Consider the following 17,566-nt stretch of genomic DNA (forward strand, 5'->3'; position numbering starts at 1 on the left):
GTGCTCCAAGAGAAACCGACAAAAAGGGATAAGAATTAACCCTTTCCAATACTCCATGGTTGTACTGGGTCTGTGATTTAAAGAGACTACATAAAGTTAATGGCAACTTTACATGTTTCTGGGAGACAGTCAGTCCTGGAAAAATTGAGTCAGTGGGAAGTCTAAAAAAGACAACCCTGTGTCGCTGCACTGAAGGTGCTGTGTAACACACATAAAAATGATGCTCATGGGGTAGGTGAGGCTCCAGAGCCCAAGATCACACAAATGGTAAAAACATACACAGCAGAACACATGTAAGAGTGGGAAAAAGGCTCACACTCTTACCCGGTGAAAAAAATAAATCCTAGAAATCCAGCAAAGCTGCTGAGGGACTCAGTAGGTAAGGGGAATTAGCCATTCTGGATAATTCTCCCTAACACTTAGCCGCTCTCATTTTACAGTAGGTTTTCCTTTTTTGCAGTTTGTTGGAGGCCATTATTGCTGTATGTAGGTTGGGGATTCGAAGTCAATGTTTCATGTAAACAGGACATCCAGGGTGTGGCCATCTGTGTATGGGTTTTTGAACACACACTAATCTAACATGTGAAATTAAACACCCTTGTGCCACGCCTCCCACCGGGACCCAGGTAATGGATGCTTCTACCCTTAACCACAGCGTACAAAAAAAAACATTCCTCAGGGATGTAACCAGCAGGCTAGAAAAACCAATACCACCCAGGGTAGGGTTGGGAGCGGTAGGGTGATGGTGTATCCCTAAACAGAGGCCAATAGTCTGATTGATGTGCTTGGAACAGCAACTCATTCCCCCCAAGAATCTTCTCTGTAATTGCTTTTATATTAATCCCATACTCTATGGTAACACCCCCGGCAGAGAGTCCAGTGTAGGTGTGCTTCTAGCTGTAGCTACCTCTGGGGTGTGACTGTCTACATCGGACCGATGAATGTTCCCCAGAAGTGTAAGACACCTACAAGACCTTCTTAATGAAAGGTAGTGTGCAGCTGCTTTCCTTGTTCAGTTGCAGCTGGTCCAATGTGTGTAAAGCAGGACCCGAGTCCTAAAATAGCAAAAAATGACCCATTTTTGCATTTGATGGCATTACCTGGTATGCGAGTGGTGCTCTCTGGGGCAACACGAAAATGGCCTGGCAGGGTTGAAGCGTGCCTGACAATTTTTCGGGGGTAGTGTAAACCTGCCATTGCAATATGTGCTTGACAGTGGTAATGTGAAACTGGCATGGCAGATATTGGACGGAAAACTAGAATTTGGAACTCCAATGTATGCTCGTCTGTGAAATAATGAAACTGGAATGGAAATGTTGCAAGTGGCAGATCTCTGGCATCAGCTTGATGAATTGTAGTATTAGCAGAGCCCTTGATGGGCTTTTAGGTTTTATTCATACTCGATCAGAAGGGCCTGAAAAACTTAAATCTTCATGAGAAAATTCTGCTCTAAACAAATATTTGGGCTTGATTTTTTCAATATTTTCTGGAGAGGGAGCCCTCTTCCCCCACATCTCAATCCTATCCTGTTATCAAGTTTAGGCAGTGAAAGTCAAATGCCGAGGCACAAGGATATGCAGAGAGTATATTTTCTGTTAGTGGCTTTTATAGCCCTTACATTGCCCTGAAGTAGCTTCAAAGCGCTAAAGATAAAGATTAGAGCGGGAAGGGGAGTCGAATTTTACTGCACATAGGCAAAATATGTACACACACGGGAAATTACAAACACTTTTGGCCTATTTACAAGTTTGGAAAAAATGCTAGCCTCACAGACTGCGCTCATGCAAACATGATATGCAACAATGTATTGATTCCATACATTGTTATCTCAACAATAAGAATTGCTCTTATAAAATGATTGCTGTATCAATAATTATTATTGTCTTTACGCCCTGAAGACGGCCTAGTCAGGCTGAAACACGTGTTGGCGTGACAAAGTTCTTTTCATGAATGTATATTTGACTTTTGTTGAGATAACAATGTATGGAATTAATACAACTGCCTATTGTTGTGGCGTGACAAAGTTCTTTTCATGAATGTATAATTGACTTTTGATGAGATAATGTATGGAATCAATACAATTGCCTATTGTTGTATCTAAATACAGGCAACTTATTTTACATACTCACAAAGTGTTTCTCATACTTATTTTCTAATCCAAAATCTTACCAATTAATACGACATTGTCGCATATCATGTTTGCATGAGTGCAGTCTGTGAGGCTAGCATTTTTTCCAAACACAGTTTCCAAATAGGTGATAGTGGAAAATACCAGCCTAACCAAACGGCTGCAGCCACCCCTATACTGCACTTATCAACCAAGGTTCTTTTTACGTTAGCGGTGTGCATCTACAACCTCCCCATGGCCACTTTTTCCACAAAACTTAATATTCTATTTACAAGTTTGACTGTATTTTCAGAGGAAATAGCCCAACATTTAAATACCGTTACTGCCTCAATTGTGGAAAATCTGCGAGATTACAAATTGTGGGTTGGCTGTTTTAATTGGCAGTGGGGGCCGGAGTTACCTCCAGCTCTTGGCTGGAGGTAAATGAGGTAACCCTCACCAGCGAACTTGTCATTTGCCGGTCCGGGAAAAGTGTGGGTCATGGAATTACAGCACTTTTATCAGCACTTTTCCCGGACCAGCAAACTTATGACCCCCACAGACTCGTCTATGAATGAAGGCAATACACAGAGGTAGAAAATCTCTGCATGCATGCACAGACAAGGGACAGATTTGAGGATACAACATAAACACACAGGTAAACACACTGCCACACTGACACTTGAACATACAAGCAATCAGGCGCATGCATATACAGGCGTGCAGGGTAGCCAGATACATGAATACACAAGCACCCAGTCACTAACCTGCTGCTGCATGCAGTGCACCTGCATGCATGCGGACACACACACACACCTACATGACCTAAGATCACTTACATACTGATCTGCAGACACATGAAAGAACACAGGCGTGTACACAGACAGCCTCTTAATAGCCGGCCTCCCGCGATGGCCCCATGCTCCAGTACAAAGCACGATAAACAGGCTGACATCAGCTGACTTCTTGCTCTTGTTTTGATGAACTATGCACGATTGAGATCATGGGTGGGGTGGAGGAGTCAGACTGACTGATGGGGGACAGGGAGATGAAGAGGGACATGGCCCATGCCCTGGGGAGTATAGGAGGCCAGGAACTATTGTCAGTGGCCAACTCCGAGCTAAAACACTGTATTCGCATTGCAAGTCAGATACGCATTGATAAAGTTCGAATTTACAGCAGATTAGGTCAGACTGACAGGGGCCTCACCTCAACCTGGTCCTGGACTCGTCTGGTTGGTCACGGCACGGGTGTGGTCTTTCCTGGACTCCTGCTGGCACACTGGTTCTCCTCCTCCTTTCTGTCTCTGTGCGTGGCTGAGAGGCCCTCTCCAGCCCAGCACCAGTCATGTCGCTGTCTGCAGCACCTGTTGTCAGCTAGTGTGTGTCAGGGCAGCAGGGTCAGAGGCAAATATAGGGGCGGCCCGGCGCCGGGCAGTGTGAGGGCTGGGCTGGTGGCGGCTCGGAGTCCCGCGGCGCCGCATTTTCATTGGCCATTGTTGCTTTCAACTTTGCAAAGTGGCTTGCAACAAATGTGTTGCTAGCTTCCAATGCAAAGTTAAAAACCAACTTTCATGTGCATGATCCACGGCGGGCGGCCGCGGCAGTGAGGCCAGGCCAGCCAGCCTGTTTTTGTGTGTGATTCACACCTTGAAAATAAACACGTCTTCAGTGCACGTTTTGGGACAGACCCACACGAATCTTTGTTTTCTCTTGTGCATGACACCTGACACACACGCAGCTGCACGAGGCCGCCCCTGAGCGCGAGGCCCGAGGCAGTTTGCCCCCCTGCCTTCCCTTGTGATGGCCCTGGACTGAGGTCCTGCTGTCCCTGTGCGCAACTTAATGCACCTTAACTTGGACATGGTTAACGTCGTGCTCTGAGACTACTACGGTGATGAGCTGGCGCAATATTAAAAACCTAATAATAATAATATGTTAATCAAAACGAGTTGTACCTTTGTTGTTGCCATTCTGAAAGGAAGACTACAAGAAGTAGTATGTATGCAGGGTAATGTGAATTTAACTGTACTTTCAACAAACAAACTGAAAAACACACAACAGAAGAAATTGTGTGATACTGTCACTTGCTCGTAGTCATTGTTGTTTTGCAGAATGTAAAAACGTGACGTTCCTAAAACATGTTATATGAGAAGACATCATAGAAATAAAAAGTGTAAAACGTGTGTGGGGTTATTGCACTTTCTAATTAATTGTTTGCTTTGAGACAATGCACATTCTTGGGTAGCTAATGGTGGCTGTGTGGGAGCCCTCAGGTGCCAATGCAGCAATTGGTTATTACAACTCAAACATGAATACTTATCAGGCAGGCTTAAATGTCCACAAATCTGCTGTGCCTGCTAACATTAGCCACTAAGGGATTATTCTTTAGAGCCACTGATAGCAAAGCGAGGAGTTACAAGGGTACTTGCGAGACCCCCATTCCAGATGCAGGGGGGTATTTGTAGTCGTGGATACAAAAAAGTTGTAGTTCCTAAAATATATATCTTTCATGCAAATTGTAATAAAAGTCAAAAAATGAAACCCTCGAAAAACGTGTTTTCTTGGCCAAGATTTAAGGGTTGGGGACTTGCAGTTGGAGTGAACCAAAACCTCCAGAAAATTCCTAAATTGAGATGAGATCTCTGGCAAAAGGTATTAACGGTTGAGAAATTGTGCGTCTTGGTGGACTAAACCACGTAGATAGCACCCTAAAATGACGTCGTAAGTCATAAAATACGGAGAGTTGACAGGTCTGTGCTGCATGTTATTGTTTCCACACAGTGGGATACGCCCTGCGTACGTCTTCCTTCCACTTCTATTCTTAGGGAGTTTCAAGCAAGTCTCTTCTGCGTCACAGTCATTAGACCTGTTTATGGGCGCTGCTGCCGCTGGTGGGCTCCGCCCCCTGGCTTTCGTCTGGTACGTGTATGTACTGCCTTTTAACTGGGGCGACCGAACACACCTGAGGGGGGAGGGCCAAGGACTGGGTAGGGGGCGTGGCGCGGAGTGGAGGCCAGTTCCTCACAGAAACCTTAGAGGAGGAGTTGGTCAGGTTTCACCTGTTGCCAAGTCGGAGTGTCACTTGTGCACCCTGAAAGCGGTCACACTTCCGCCTTGTTCACGGACTGTTGTGTTTTTTTTATTGATCGCTGCCCGGCATATCGGTAAACCATGAGTAAGATCGCCAAGTTGTTTGGTGGCGGCTCGAGTTCATCCCGGGGGAAGCGAGGGGGTCCCACCCCGCAGGAGGCGCTGTCCCGTCTGCGGGAGACCGAGGAGATGCTGGGCAAGAAGCAAGAGTACCTTGAAAAGAAGATAGAGCAGGAACTAGCTACAGCTAAGAAGCACGGCACCAAGAACAAACGAGGTAACATGAGCCCCAGCAGGCAGAGGGGAACTCTGCATATGTGTCTACTCTATGGGCGGGGCGAAACAGCTAGGTAACGTGACCACCAGGAAGTGGTGCTGGATAGGTAATGAGACTCTAGGCCGGGAGTATTCTTGAGTTACAAATTGGAGCCCGACCTTCTTGTGATAACATATTAAAAGGATAATTTGTGTACACTGGAATTGTTCCCATGCTTTACTTTGTTGTCGGCGCCGAAAGGCTATTTAGTTTGCGGAGTGCTCAATATAATTTTAAAAAAATAATAATGGGTGACCCGAATTTTATTAAGAATAAAACCCTCCCAGGTTTGGAAATGTAGCATTCTTCCCCAAAGAACGTTTGTAAACCACAGCACCACTCTAACTTCCCGTAAACATACAATGAAGGACACAATGCTTTTTCTGTTGGAACTGCCAGCATGGTAATGTTGTTATGTGTTGTGTGGGGGGCTGGCTTTGTTGGCTCCTAGTTCTTTATGCAAGTTCGGCTGCCATGTACAATAATACTGATTTTCCATACTAACACTATAGAAAGTCAAGATTCTATTAAAGACACTGAGGTGAAGGATTATGCTTTCTTTCTTTACTTTAAACGCGAGCAGCATTAACCATTAAAATATATATAATTCACACCTAAAAAACATTTCCCAAGAAGGCTCGGGTTATGCTTGTTCAAAGCGTACTCGCCACCAATGTCGACATCTGTCTATCAGTCCAAAGTAAAATTGCTTGACTCTTTTGACCAGTTCGCTGCTTTTAAGATGTCCTCTAACCTAGCTCTTATGTTATATGCTTTTGATGCCATAGCTCCTCTAATTGAATGAACCCATAAGTTCCAATGTCAATGCCCGCCTGAAGCATACCCCATTTAACCCATCTGGCTAGGGTTGCCACCGCTACAGCCTTGAAAGGTTTCCTTAGTGCGATAAACATTTTCATTACCCCTGCGGAATGTTACCTGTCAGCCCACGATAAGCATTCAAACACAAGACCGGACATAACTTGGTTTGGTCTGGGAAAGCTGATTAGGTAACTATTCTGATACCTGTCCTAGTTCTCTTGTTAACAGAAAATGTGACCCCCCGATGGGCTAAAAGATCTGTCTACTTCGAGTGCTTTCACATCTGACACTTTTTTTACAAGATATGAGGCAAAGCAGTGTAGTGAGCTTTGCTGATTTTGCTTTTCTTGTTGGGTGTTCATTGTCCGACCAGTTGTTGAACAAATTCAGGAGCATATTCATGTCCCATGTTTGTGTGTTTGGGGAACAGCGGTCTCAAGTCTTACTCCTCTAAGGAGTCTGCATACCAGGGGGTATTCACCTACTGCCACATTATCAGTCTTGGGATGACCAGCAGATAGGGCTGATCTAAGAACATGTTCACCGTTTGTATGCTTTGCCTTGTGCTGGCAAAGCCGCTAGAAAATTCACTATCTGAATTACATTTGATCTAGTAGGATGTATGTGTCGTTCCACACACCAGCTACTCCAATGTGCCCAGGCCAATACGTAGGCCTTCCTTGTACCTGGTTCCCAAGCTTCCTCAATGAATTTCTCAGCATCTGTCCTGACTTCTGCCAGGCTCCCCGGAAATGTGTTCCTGGCTCAGCAGGTGACTCTCACCCACTGGATTCTGAATCAATTCTCTGAATTGGGGAAAGTGGTTTGTCAATTGACAATTAGAGAAGGTCCGTGAACCATACCTGATTCCTGCTGTCTGGGATCACAAATATTCTTTTTATTTTGTTTTGTTATATTTAAAATGGTTTTGTATGCATTGCAAACTTTACATTTGTAAGTTACAATCAATTAATACCTGTCCTTTTTAAAAACTAATTTTTCATACGAATTAAACTATATTTAGTTGCAGCATTCAAGGTTCACTGTAGATTTGTCTTTTCTTATTCTAAGTTATTGTTTCATTTCATGATTGCTTCCCAGAATTGGATTATTCTACATATCATTTAACTTGTTGTTTCCTAAAACAATGTGTCCAACGTTCATGTAAATCTAATGGTATTGAATATTGTGGAAGCATGGTTGCAGATTTTTCCTATTTTTTTTCTTTTACCGCCTGGCATTCCATGGAAAAAGAGATAAGGGATTATTTCTGATCTTGTTGCCTGAGGAATCTACAGGTTGCTTGTTCTGTATTTGTTTGGTACTCCTCAAGTATTCTCGGGTTGCAAGAATGTTTAATCTCAGTCTTAGAAAGGTGTCTCTAATATGGCGATCTGGGAAAAGGAGTAGATATGAAGGGAGCTCATTCAAGTTTCTTTATTCCAAATCGGGATGTATGTTCATTTGATATTTCGATTTTTCTGCCGATGTTTGTATCCATTCGTTAAATTGGATTCTTAGCTTTGCTTTGCCTGGACAGTTGATTAGTAGTTCAGGAGTAATCTCTGCATTCCTCATTAATTGTCCACAAGTGCCCCCCCGCCCATTTAGTTATAGCCTCATTTATTATGTGGGGTTTTTCACATAGTATGTCCATTGCTGGAATCTTGTCTGTAGTGAGTATCTTTCTATATAGATTAAGATTCTTCCAAATTACTATTTTTCCTAGTGATTGTAGTGTTAACTCTTATCTTATCCTTACAATAGAGTATGCCGCCGGGAATGATAGAATTTTCCTCCAGAAAATAGCTTCTAGTTTTGGCCAAGATTGTGAAGGGATGTTCAGTACAGTTTCACTTCCGTATGTTAGCATGGCAACAACTGTTTGCCGATAGAAGGTCATCACAGGCTTCAATGTGAACTTCCCATATTTTCAGTGAATTACTAGTCCTTGCCGTGCTAGGGATTGTGCTTTTATTTTCAAGTGTTCGGCCCATTTCGTATCTATTTCTGATTGATTTATCCATTCACCCAAGTATTTTAATGCGTTGACTGGCTGGATTTTTCTCCTTTTATGAATATTGCTAATTATTTTTTCAGTGGGTTTGGTCGATGTGTTAACGCCATCACTTCCGTTTTATTTTTAAGCTATTTCTTTCTGTATATTGGACCAGCGCTGTTACTCTTTTCTGGAGACCACTTTCTGTCTTGTCTAAAAGGACAATATCATCCACTAAGAGCATATAAGGAATTTTGACGTTGTTCAATTTTGGTGGATCTCCAATTGTGGCCACATCAGTTGCCAATATATCTGTGGGCAATTGCATGATCTCAATGTGTCCTTTTTAGTTTGTTGATTCACAGAATCGAACGTTTGCTGTAAATCCACATAGATCGCGTATGAGCAAGCCTTCAGTCTAAATGCTTCATGTTTAGCATATTTAGAAGTATCAGATTTACATTTTGTGGCAACATTCTTAGTGAATTCAATTTGACGCGTGTGAGAAGCCCAGGGAGAAACCTTTTTTGAATGACTCCTGCAAATATTTTGCCCAGTGGATCAAGCAGGGCAATAGGACCACCGTTTACAGGAAGGTTTCTATTGCCGTGCTTGTGGATGGGGAATTAAGATTGCGGTTTCCCATGTCTTAGGTATTTCTGCGTGAGTACTTGCAGATTTGAATAGGTGATGGCAAATGTCTGTCTACTGTTCAGGGTTCTTCTTCATTATTAAATTACTTAGGCATTCGGGCAATGGGGCTCTTGAGCTATTTAGATGTAGACTTTGATTTAAGATGTCAAGACAGTCCCATCTAAATTCCCATGACAAACGTTGGGTTTACTCTTCTTCTTTCTTAGTTTAGTTTCCACTACAGTACAAGTTTGGGAAGTGTTCTGTCCACTCTTCTTCCATTACACCAGAGATATAATGGTTAGTCTAGTTTTATTCTATCCATAATATTTGTATCCTCAAATGAGCCCTTCAGTGTTGTTAACTGTGTGTCATCCTCAGTCTGTAGGAGCTGTTGACAGATTCCAACGTCGGTATTTCAATCATTTGGGTTTCCTCATGTATTAGCTTCCAAATCATTGATTCTTTGTAATGGTCACTTTGTTCTGTTGGTACTTCTATCCTAATCTTTGTAATCAAGTAAGGCTGCTGATCCATTAACATACCAGGTTCGTTTAATTTTTGTTTCATCTGTACCAAGACTATTGAGTATCATATTTAGTTTTTCCATATTCTTGCTTTTTGATGTTGGGTTACCTTCTGGGATTTCTTGGCCATCTGTAGTAAATAGATGGATATTCAAGTCCCCACATATTATGATTTCATAATTATTAGGTGCCACCTGTAGTTCATCAATATGTGTTAAGACTGTATCAATGAAGGACGCTTCTTATATACCAACTATGCTCCAATATAGGTTTATTAGGGCTATTCGTCCATCATTTATTGGTTTGGTAGAATTAGTTTTTGGTATGTGTTCTTCAACATTGTGATTTGAATAAATGGGTTCAGATTATATTATCGATGATTCTGATATTATTCTCCGCCTTAATAATAGTTAACACTCCAACTGATGGATGACCCCTCGTTCTTATAATTGCAGGGTTTATCAAGGTTTGATATCCTTCGCAGGTTGGTTGTGTTGTTGGCCACGTTTCCTGTAAGCATATCAGATCAAAGGTTTGAAGGTTGCAATTATTATATTTAAATAGGTGATTTGCATCACGAATATTAAGTGTTGCGTGCTGTCTCCTGCCCGGAGTCCCTGTTCTCTGAATCTTTGTGAATTGGGGAAAAGTGTATTCTCTCTACAGACCCCACTTCTGTAGAAATGCGTCGGTTGCTTCCACTTCTAGATCCGGCCTCCAGCTGAAGAAGCATTTTTAGTTGCGCATTCAACCTGGATGCAAAAAGATTTGTCTTGCATGGTCCCCTCATCTCCATTAGTGTTAGAAATACTGTTCTGTCTAGTTGCCAGTCGCTGGCATCTCTCGGGTGTCTCGAATTCCAGTCTGCCACCTTGTTTTGAAGACCTGGGAGATCTTCGGCTGTGATGCTCATCTTGTTCTTTACGCACATGTGCCAGAAATCTTTTGCTGTTTCTGCCAGCAACTTGGACTTCGCCCAGCCTGTTTATCTCGCATACTGGAGAGACGTTTTCCATTTTCAGTAGTAAGCAACAGTTCACCTTGTCCTGGGTCCAACACCTTACTGCGAAGGACCCTGCCATCGGGCCTAGACAATTGATTTGGAGCTCTAGCTCCATCCCTGACCACCTGCCCCCTTGCCCCCTGTTATGCTAACGGCGCTGATGCTAGACCGAATGGGAGGAATCTGAATTGCCACTTCTGACCTCCCCACCAGAATTCAAGGAACTTCTGATGTTCCTTCGGGATTGGGCTCGTTAAGTAGGCATCTTTGAGGTCTATCCTCACTAGCCAATCCCCTGCTTGTAACATGTCTCTCAAGAGATGGATACACTCCACCTTGGAATGTCTGTATATGATGAATTTGTTCAAACTTCTCAATTTTATCCCTGGCCTCTGTTTGTTTTTGCCCTTTACCAAGCACATATTGCTTACAAACCCGATCGAAGAATCGGACACTAGTGTGATGGCACCCTTTCTCTCTAGGTCTATTTCTTTGTCTAGTAACGTTTCGCCTTTCCTGCTTAATCTTGTAGGTCTTGGGTACTGTATCTTGGCAGAATTCTAGTTGGAAGCCCTGTACCGTTTGTTCGACCCATGCATCTCCTGATAACTCTCACCACATTTCTGAGAATAGTGCAGTCACCACCCTTCGCTATTATTGGGATCCCTGTATCTGCTGGTTTCCTCTGTACTTGTGTGATCAGTCTTGCTTGTGTTTGCCTGCTGGCCTGTTACTGCCTCTGCCTCTGCCTCTACCCCTTCCTCTCGACTGAAAGAAGGGATTGGGTTTGTGCTCTTCCTGGCTTCTTCAGGCATTCCTGCTATTGTAGCTGGACCTGTATGAGAAATGGCAGCTGACCAGAGCGCCCCCGTCTTCTGCCAGCCCTTTTTTTTTAATGATGCTTGTGCTGTAAGTATTTGTGAGCTTTGCCATGTCCTTAATGAAGTCATCCCCAAAGAGTTTATCTTTACTGCTTGACGTTGATTCAGCTGTGGCCAGTTCATTCATTTTGGGGTCTATTTTGACTAGGCTAGGCCTCCGTCTTTCTGTTGTCAGCGCATTGTTAGCATTGCAGAGTAGGCATATTGCCCACTGTGGCTCTCCGGGTCCACTTTCTGTTCTGGCTGTTTCGCCTCTTCCGCCATCTGTCAGAGTTTTGTTTATACGGCCTCGGACATCAAGGAGTTTATCCTGGCGGGATCTATCTATGCCCTTCTTGATGTCCCTGCCATATCATGCCATCCATGAAGGACAACATTTTATTTTTTGAAAAAACTTTTTCTTCAGCGATTTCTAGCGTTTTCGCCATATCTTCTGGCACTTTGGGCCTGGAGCATTCTGCCCAGAGCTTGCTCCTGGCCTCTTTCGACAGAGTATTTCGAAATCCACCTCTTTATATAATTGGCAATCTTGGTGGGGGGCTCCCACTCTGCCGACCTGGGAAGCATGAGAGAGTCTGGGTTGAATACCTCGCCCGTCTCTTCTTCATCCTCCCTTTTGTCTGTCCCTTTTGTTGGCAGCCTTACCCTTAATAGGAAGGCTCTGGGATGATATATCACGCTACTCGGAGATTTCTTCAGCCGTCTCGTCCCACTCTTCCTCATCCAAGTATTCCGAACTGGACTCTTCCTCTGTATATCCTTTGCCTCTGCTTACCCATGATGTCACTCTTCTCTTGCCACCTCTTTTTCTGTGCGACGTGCCCGGGGGACCGGGAGGTTGGCTGCTGTGGGCCTTTCAGGCTTTTTTTCTTGCACCTCCTTGATATCTCTCTGGGGCTTCCAATCATGCACCCAGTACTCTCTGTACTGCTTGCCCCTTGTTGGACATTGTGCACTTACTGCTAGTATGGGGTTCCTCCTAGTCCTCACTGGAGCTGTGCATTATTGGAAACTGGTGGACACTGGTGGGTCTCTACAGGGTTCCTGGGCTTATACCCATTGTAAAACAGCTTATGTGGGCCTGGGTTGGCGTAACCCGATGCAGTTTTGCTTTGGTCTGATTCTGTCTACAGTGCTTTGCACTTGGCAATGTTCGTAGCTGCTGCCTTCCCTGCCTTTACTGCAGGTCTGTGAATCTTGACACTATTCATGTCAGTTATCTCATAACCACTAGGTAGCGCTGTGCTGGAACACTGCAGTCTGAATTGCGTTACATAGTGTTGATGGCAGTCCCTCACTGTGTCTCGCGCTGATGCGTGTGCCAATGAAATTCTGTTTTTGTAAACAAAAGTGCTCTGCACCTCGCTTTCCCTGCTACCGAGGACGGGTGGCTCGTGCGGAAATGAGACAGGTCGGCGCCAGATGGTTACAGTCGAGCCCCTGTGTCTCAGTGAGAGCTCTGCCTCCTCCGATCATAATTGTCGCCAGGCCCCTGCAGGGGTCTGTTGCGATTGTTCCTAATGGGCACACGGATATGCTAATCTAGATGCCCCCGCGCTGTGAAAAGCTAAATCTATTTGTTCCTGCGTGTGCGCTGACACTAAAACATTTCAGTTAAACTCATCCACTCGTACCCATTTTAGAACAAGCTAATATTACTTAACTGCTGCCCGAGCAGCAAAGAAAGAGGAAGGCCAAGCGAGGGGAGAAGATGATATTGGAGTAGCAGTGAGAGGATTGGCTAAGGATGCTACATGTTCTCAAAATTGGATTACAATTTCTGGGGAAATGTAGTTTTTTTAATTGTGTGTCGATATAATTTTCTTATTATTTGAACGGTTTATCATAAACTTTTACCAAAAGAAAAACGTGACATCATAATCATCAATGTCCATAAAACAATATCTTAAAGTCCATTTTATCTCTCATTGTCTATTGCTGTTTTTCGCAACTCTGATCTCCCACATTTTTACCACCTATTACACTGGTCACTCAAAATTGGGATAATTCTCAAAGTAAATTTCTTATCATCTCCACTTACAATGTGTGGCCATCGTTGCTGATCATCAAGTTCTGCTCTCCTAGGTGGAATCGTATTTCTAAATTATATCATTTTTCATCAACGGCTGGGCAGGACATAACATTTGAATCGTCTGTTTGGTCCTTTACTAAACAAAATCTACAGAATGTCATTGATTCTGGAAGTTTTTTTGTTTTCGTCAAAACCTCACGTCTTGGTAGTAAATTGAGGCAAAGCCGTAAAAGGGTATCTCTTATTGATTTATCTGGGAATTTGTGCAGGTATTGAGGCAATTGGTTTAGAGCACGCACTTAAGAGCAAGTTGGAATCTTGCCTTTTTTCAATGGTTAGAATCTAGTCATTACATTGCAGTCTTTTCTTTGCAGTCTTTTCTTTGCATGTTGTGGTCGAAGAACTAACATCTTTCGAAATACACTTTTTTTTTTTTTTTTTTTCCTCCATTATTTGGTTACATGAGGTCTTCCACATGTTCAGAAAAAGTTTTGATGAGGATTCTTTTTGCCTCAGAATATCAATTGTTGGAATCTCGTCTGTGATTAGCATCTTCCTATGAATGTGATTTCCACTTCTTAATGGATTCAGGAGGTTGTAGAGCCAATTCAGATCGTATTCTTGCAATTGGATATGCAGGGGGCAAGGACAGGATCTTGCGCCAGACCAAGCCTTCTAGGTAGTTCGTCAGTCATTTGGGGGTATTCAACATGGTTTCACACACACAGCTTAGAATTGCTGTTATTGTCTGCCTGTAGAAGGTAACAGTAGGTTATTTTTTAAAAAATGTTTTAATTTGATTTAGTTGATACACAACTTTTCAAATATTTACAAGAATGCACAGTAATACAAAAAAATAAGAAAAGACAAGGAATAAAATACCAGGGGTACAAAAGATGCACAAATTAAAGAGAACCATAGGATAAAAACAAAATATTTTACATTTCATGTACCTTCCAGATAATTTAAACAGAATATCAAGAGATAAAATTACCAAACACACATCACAAACCAATAGGACCCCATACAAAAATTGCAGCAGCCGAGCCGGCAATTTGAGTCACCTAATAATTGCCGGCTTAGATGTCCTTATTTAAGGAGGCCACAACAGGCAGAACCATTCTTAAATATTGGACAATAGCTATCTGTACTTTTTCTCTTGAGGTCGAAAACATAATTTGCCATTTATGATCAGTCGAAGTGCGAGTGTGGAAGGTGATAATATTCTTAAAATATCTTTTTCGCACCATCATTAGAGACGGACAGTCTACTAGCAGATGTTGCAGAGTTTCTTTTTGGTGAACATCAATACAATATCTGCAGTAGTTTTGTTCCTGAGGGATCAGTTTCCGTCGAGATAATACATCTCTCGTATCCCATAGATTAAATCTAAACCTTTGGAATTCGGATCGTATAGCTGGAGAAGGGCATTTCAGCAGGTACTGAGCAATGATACCATAGGGTTTGACACCAAACACCCAAACATTAAAGTCTTTATAGTGCAAGCACTTCGCTAAAGTCCCCGCCCAATCGGTGCAGTAAATCTTTACTTTAGCGCGGTCAGGGTTCTGGAGTAACAGCTGTATTGTTACATGTGCCTCATATCATATGGCTAAATACACACTTCAGCCATTTCATTGGATATGTATTGCATGATTTTAACCAGGCAGAGGCGAAAACTTCTAGAACTGTCCCATTATTTATACCAAACAGGCACTTCCGAGGTAGGGGCACACTGTCTCCACCTTGCCTGTGCATACAAAGACACTAACCCCAACTCGTAACGTACCATAGCGATCGGAGTCGCATTAGGTAAGCTTAAGATCACCTTCCAATACTTAGCAAAAATTGCCCATGGGAAGCCCTAGAGGCTAACGCCATGCTCTCAACACCATACAATAAAATCGGGACGACTTTCATTTTTATAAAAGTCTTCTGCATGTTTCAAGGAGAATTTTCCAAATTTTTTAAATGATAATTCTAGACTGTGAGGTCAATTGAAGTAATTTACTCTGAACCATTGCTCTTAGGTCACCCTTAGATTGCCTGTTTTGAGATTTCTATCCCCAAATATTTATATTCAGACACCTTTTCCAACTTGATGTCTTGTATCGACCATGAATATGTAAAGGGGGGGCCTCCTTTTGCTTCCCAACTTAGGGTAACAGGCGATTGGTTATTAATGTTAGTAAATCACAAGTAATCTGTTTTCACAAGCATATTTCCCTAGCCTTACAAGCAACCGCTGGAGACCTTGTGGAGTCTGTGACAATAAGACAAGGTTGTCTGCGTATAACAGATACGGGATCTGCTGTGCACAGAACCTAGGAGAGTCACCATTACAATGTAGAAATTAATTCCCAAGATCTAAAATAAAGAAGTTAAACAAAAACGCGGCCAGCGCACAGCCCTGTTTCAAGCCACGTAATGTTTCAATTTCTGGTGACAGCTTCCCATCTAAGCTCATGTGAACCTGCATCGATGTGTTAGAGTGATACAAAATGATCAGGAACAGTAGAGAGGTAGGGCACTCATACGCTTTCAGTTTCTTAAACAGCAGATCGCGATCGACCGAATCAAATGCTGCCTTGAAATCTATAAAGCCCATGTATAGGGGTTGAGAACTCTCTAACTGCTGTGCCTGGAGCAGATTGAGTATCATTATGTTAGGAATTGTTCCTAAGCCCTTTACAAAACCAGATTGTAATGGATCAACCAATTTTTTTGACGTCACCCAAGCTTGTAGTTCTTTCAGAATTAGCCGACAATATAGTTTTCCTGGCACATCGAGCAGCGAGATTGGCCTATAGCTGCTCGGTTCTAGTCTATCCCCCTTTTTAAAAATGGGGATAGTAATCTCTTGCGTCCACGAGCTTGGGAGGCTCTGAGATACATTTATAAACTTAAAGATTTTTTTAAAGGACCATTGCCCATACTTTAGGAAATTTTTTTTAACTCGAAGTTTGACAGACCATCCGGACCACAAGCCTTTGAGTTAGAGGCAGTAACAATCAGATATGTCGTCCAATTCAAATGTCAAGTGAAAGGGCGCCAAGGGCCTAGTGACTTCGCTAATGGTCATAGGGGAAGGGCAGGCATAAAGATGGGAGAAATAATCAATCCATTTCTGAGTAGACACTACATTCACCTTTAAGCTTATCTGGGAACCTGTGGTTGCATGATTTATAGTTGACCACGTTTTCGCTGTGTTCTTGCTCGCTAAGGTTACCAGCATACTAGCCCCATCCTCCTTATAAAGGATTGCACAATGTCTTCTGACCCAATTTCTATACCCCGTTTTCACTCTCGTGGTCAGCGTTTTCCTGATCAGGAGAGATGCATTACGGGCTACTCTAAGATCAGAGCGGAGTCTTGTTTTCATTTCTTTTACATCCTTATCGAAGACATGAAGATGTAACAATGGTTGCTTCGATTTGGTGCCTTGTTTTCGGGCACTTGCATTAGATCTGGATGTTCCTTCATATCATTTCTTAACAACACAGTGTAATCATGGTGGTCTTTCTCCAATAAACGATCAAGGATGGTTACTTCATTCTCTGACCATCATAGTTTTTTCCCACCCGCATACACTGTACAGATTGAATCCTTATATTTATTCACTTTTGAACTATTTAGCGGTCCCCATCTCCATTGGGTTTCCAATTTATTATGATCGCTAGCCTCGGTTTTTATCACACAAGTTCATTACAGCAGGCCACAGATCCATACTTACATAGATATAATCAAGAACCGATTTGCTGTCACCTTTTTGCCATGTCGGGCCGGTGGTATATCGGCTTGGAAGGCTCCATTAAGGATTATCAGATCTCTATCTACAAAGGAGTCCCATCTTTTCCATCTATATTTTTATTTTTGCTTCCCTCCATACTCACAGTTTAAACTTAAATTGCCCGCGATTACAATTCCTCTTATCTTTGGGTCCAACACCACAAGATCTAGAATATTATTCAGGTCTTTAAAAAAGGAGTCATCCGACATGGCAATGGGGTTCCAGTATATATTCACAAGAGCATATACCTCTATACCAGCCGTTAATTTCGCCAATATCATGTAGCTATTAGGAATGGCCCAAAGCCCAGAGCTTAAGCCTCTGCCCCTTTTCACGGCTATCACAACTCCTGACATTGGGCAAC

The 17,566-nt window shown here is 42.8% G+C and overlaps 1 protein-coding gene across 1 annotated transcript in view; it reads left to right on the forward strand.

The window, feature by feature from the left end:
• The first annotated feature begins 4,965 nt into the window (after positions 1-4,965).
• CHMP4C (charged multivesicular body protein 4C) overlaps positions 4,966-17,566 on the forward strand; it is a 184,932-nt gene continuing 172,331 nt past the window's right edge. The window contains exon 1 of the mRNA XM_069621277.1: positions 4,966-5,476. Within this exon, the coding sequence (XP_069477378.1) occupies positions 5,281-5,476 (196 nt within the window). The 5' untranslated portion in view covers positions 4,966-5,280. The remainder of the gene's footprint in view (positions 5,477-17,566) is intronic.

This window comes from Ambystoma mexicanum, chromosome 5q, assembly GCF_040938575.1.
Source record: "Ambystoma mexicanum isolate Mex_15411 chromosome 5q, UKY_AmexF1_1, whole genome shotgun sequence".
NCBI lineage: Eukaryota > Metazoa > Chordata > Amphibia > Caudata > Ambystomatidae > Ambystoma > Ambystoma mexicanum.